The sequence below is a fragment of the Gavialis gangeticus genome, unplaced genomic scaffold (genome assembly GCF_001723915.1).
Source record: "Gavialis gangeticus isolate Ggan-Ray unplaced genomic scaffold, GavGan_comp1, whole genome shotgun sequence".
Taxonomy (NCBI): domain Eukaryota; kingdom Metazoa; phylum Chordata; order Crocodylia; family Gavialidae; genus Gavialis; species Gavialis gangeticus.
The window spans coordinates 29,548,968-29,553,252 of record NW_017729022.1 but is presented as its reverse complement, the minus strand read 5'-3'; the positions used below and the strand labels follow the sequence as shown (position 1 = coordinate 29,553,252).

The 4,285-nt window shown below is 45.6% G+C and overlaps 1 protein-coding gene across 1 annotated transcript in view; it reads right to left on the bottom strand.

The window, feature by feature from the left end:
- Positions 1-4,285, bottom strand: part of TRHDE (thyrotropin releasing hormone degrading enzyme) — a gene marked incomplete at its 5' end in the record, with an annotated part of 416,585 nt that overhangs the window by 341,734 nt on the left and 70,566 nt on the right. Inside the window, one exon of the mRNA XM_019515785.1 lies at positions 501-627. Within this exon, the coding sequence (XP_019371330.1) occupies positions 501-627 (127 nt within the window). The remainder of the gene's footprint in view (positions 1-500; positions 628-4,285) is intronic.

The window sequence follows — 4,285 nt, the reverse complement described above, 5'->3', positions numbered from 1 at the left end:
TATTAGTACCTTTGTAATTCTTTACAAGCAGCTGTGCAATGTATAACACATTGATATGAATGGGTTCTCATAAAAATGTTTTCATAGAATGTAGGAAATTTCTAGTCTTACACACATATTTTCAATTCTGTTCCCTTTCTGCAGCTGAGCAATCAAGTTACATATGACTGACTAAATATACCCCAAGGGCTATCAAATGAAAATAAGCCCAACATGCTGAGCATCAGAAAAGCAAAAACTAATCAGCAAAGCTTCTCTTCTCTAGTGTCCCACTGCCTAATAGATCTAATTGTTGTTTACTCTTTGTGCCTTAGGGCAAATGGATGAAGTGACAAACTGGCTTCTTCTCTTTAGGACAATTGAAAATTTCCTATTCACTGTCCCTTCTCACTTAACCCCAAAATTTCTCAACTCAGAGCCTACCACTAAAAACAACCTTGTTTCTTAATCCTGGTGAGAGCTCTTTTGGGCAGATGTTATGATCCAAGGGAACATCTTACCTAATTTGGGCAGGGAATAGGGCACTTTAAAGTAGTCTTCATAAAATTCAATGAGTCTCCTTGTAATATTTAGAGCATAGTCTCCAGATCCTCTTCTGATTGCATCCGGTCTGGCATACAATCTCACCTGAAACCAAAACAGAACAAGAGCATGGTCATTTCAGCACCCACATTTTCAAACTAACCTAATCGCAGATCAATTCTAAGGTTGTGGGGGTGGAAGTGGTAGGTGGAGGTTAGTCTCTATTGCATGTTTCTCAAAAAACTGTGGCTGAGGAACTTGTGCAATTAAGGTAACAAAGTTGAGAAAGTCACAGTCCCCTAACTGCCTGTGTTGCCAAAAAAAAGACTTAACATTCCTTGTATCAAAATAAATATTCAAAGCAATCACTTACATGTGTTTGCTAGAGATATGATGGTAGAGTGGATTAGTATAATGGTTCTCTGCCTACTCAGAATATAGGCAGGATGCAGTGGCGCAGTAGGAGAGAAGTTCATGGTTTGTTAAAGGCACATTATATCAAGCCCTGAAAGTATTATAGGCTGGGTAAAAAATATAATTCCTTTTTCCTCCTTTTCTCTGGCACTAACACAGTTACCCTTGATGAGCAAAATACGATCACAAAAGCAACCGTTTATAAGCTCATTCATGTACAATTAACCATTAACATTCCTAAAGCCACCTACCACAGCTCCAGGCCCCTTTTTTCATAATGCAGTAAGAAAAAAAACTGCTCATATTTACTCAATTCAAATACTGGTGCATTCAATACAAAACTTTTCAGTTCTTTAACTGCATACATCAAAGTAGAACAACCATTCCTTCAATAACCACCCTTTCTAATTAAGGATTGAAGTATGGCTAACTCTTGAACATACGAAGGCAGGTACTTCAGTATCCCCAGAAGTGCACCGACCGCAGGTTCCTGCCTTTCAGTCACTTCATTGCAAAGACCATGAATCATCCAGCTCCACTGAGCTTTACAAAGAGGGTCACACAGGAGGAAGAATCGTGCTGCCTCCTCACTTACCGATGGATCTGGTCCACAATAGAAAGAAGTGCATTATAGGAAGCAGGGCTGGAAATACAGTCCCCCTGCTCAAGGCAGGATCATCCCTGACTAAACTATTCCAGCCAAGTGTCTGTCCAGCCTGCCCTTGAAAGTTTCCAGAGATGGAGATTCTACAGCTTCTCTAGGTAGCCTGTTCCAGTGCTTGACCACCTTCAAAGGAAGAAAGTTCTTTCTAATCTCCAAGCTAAATTTCCTCTGCTGTGGCTTGAGGCCATTGCTCCTAGCCCTGCCCCTACGGCCAGAGAGAGAAGCCCATCTCTATCCTCTGTATTATTGCCCCTCAGGTATTTAAAGACTGTTATCAAATCCCCTCGTGCTCCACTTCTCCAGATTAAATAATCCTGGCTCTCCCAGACTTTCTTCATAAATTATGCTTCTCAGGCCTCTACTCATTTTTGTTTTTCTCTGCTAGGCTCTTTTCAGTCTGTTCACATCTTTCTTGGAAAGTGGGGCTCAAAACTAGACAATACAGTACTCCAGTAAGGCCTCACCAGAGTGGCACAATCGCTTCCCTTTAGGGATGCGCTGATAGAGAATTTTTGGGCTGATACTGATAACCAATTGTTAACAAGCCATATTGGCCGATATCGATACGATCCCAACATGCAGCATGGAGAGGAGTGTTCAACTGGTAAATCTGTTGTGGTGTAAGGGGTAAGGGAGAGAAGGGGCGTGGGAGGAGCAGATTGAGGCCCCCGTGGTGAAGGAGGGAGGGGGGCAGGCACAGGTGCTGCACAGCTGGGGCAGAGCAGGGGAAAGAGCCACAAGCAGCTCGTCCGGGAGGCATGGGGAGGCGGGGCAGCTCCCACTGCTGTATGCACGCCAGGAGAGCATGCGGGTCCCCAGATCTGCTTGTAAGATAAAGGCGGGCTGCTGCTGCGGGGTGGGGCTGGGGTGGTGCCAGTACTGGGAGAGGCTATGGTGAATTTTGGGGCGACTTCAACCCCACCCCCACCGTCTCCTCCCAGCACCATCACCTGCCCAAAGCACAGCTCGGCCCAGCCCCACACCGGGAAGAGCCCACCCCTGGACAAGCTGCTCACAGCTCCATCCCTTGGTCTGCCCTGGCTGTACAGGGCCTGCCCCTGCCCCTCCCTCACAGCAGGGGCCCAGATCTGCCCCCCCCCATGCCCCTTCCCTCACAACAGACTTACCAGCTGGACTTGGCTGCTCCTCACGCTGCTGTGGTGCAACTGCACATGCACAGGGCATTTATCAGTGGCATTATCAGACACATCAGCTAAAAAAAGCCAGTTGCTGATACAGTAAATTTTCCTTATATTAGTGCTGATCCAATATGGAACCAATGTATCGGTGCACCTCTACTTCCCTTGGTTTACAAGTGACTTCCTGTCAATACAATCCAGCATACTATTAGCCTTTTTTGTAACAAGAGTACACCACTGGCTAATATTCAGCTTCTGGTATACTATAAGCCAGAGGTTGCCAACTCCTGGGATGCAAAGTGTTGGCTACCAGTCTGCTGGAGGGTTGGCTGCTGGACCGGAAGTCCAGAAGTGAGCAGCATACTGCAGAGCAGCAGCCAGCCCTTTTTTACTGAATATAAAGTATGTACTTCTGGACTGCAGTATGCCGGTCCTCAGTTTGCTGGTCTGCGGTCACTTCCAGTCTGCGATCTAAAAAGGTTGGGAACCCCTGCTGTAACCCCAAAAACCTTCTCTGCAGTACTGCAACCTAGCCAGGCATACCCCAGTCTGTTTGGGCATTTATACACATGCTCCAGAAGTGGGAGAAAGGGAACACTTTAAGCAGCTCCAAGAGCCGCTCTAATTAAACTGCCTGGAGCATCACGTGTCCCCGCACTGAAAAATGGCAGCAGGGATACTTTAACTAAAGCTCAAAAGAGCCCATCAGCATTTTACAGCACAGGGATGCCAGTACACGTGAAGCTGGATTCTGCTGAAGCGCAGTAACTACCACACCCAAACAGGCTCAACTGAGTCTGCTCCAACGCACTGTAATTACAGCACATCGGCGCATCCTTGCTATACATGTATAGGCACCCTTTTTGTCTAGGCAATTATTTTGTCCCAAGCGCAGCACTGCGCACTTGTCTTCATAGAATTTCATTCATTTGATTGTGGACCATTTTTCCAGTCTGCCCAAGTCATTCTGGATCCTAGTACTGCCCCGCAGAGCATCTGCAATTCCATCCAACTTGGTGTCATTTGTAAGTTTGCTAAGCATATATTCAGTCCCATCATCCAAATCATTAATGAAGATGTTGAACATGACCAGACTCAGACAGACCCCTGAGCAAACCCTCCATTATGCCACTGATATTCATTGAGCACAATAATCCAACCAGTTTCTCATCCACTTTAAAGTATTTTTGTCTAGTTTGTATTTCCTTAGCTTGTTAATGAGAATGTTGCGGGACAGAGTGTCAGAAGCCTTACTAAAGTCAAAACATATCACATCCTTTGCTCTCCCCTACTTGCAGAGGCTGTCATCTTACCATAGAAGGAAAAGAGGTTGGTCAGGCATGACTTGGGCAGCCTCATTTATGGTGGCTGCAAGTCAGGAGCCAAGGATAGCTCTGGACTTGTAAAGAAGAGGAACGAGGGTGCTGCAGTATTTTTGTACATTGGCATATTCAGAATATTTAAGGCTGAGTTTTTAAGCCCCAGTCATCATGTAGGATCGAGCTAAGTTAGTCTTACCTCGATCCTAGGCAAGCTGTTCGAGAAA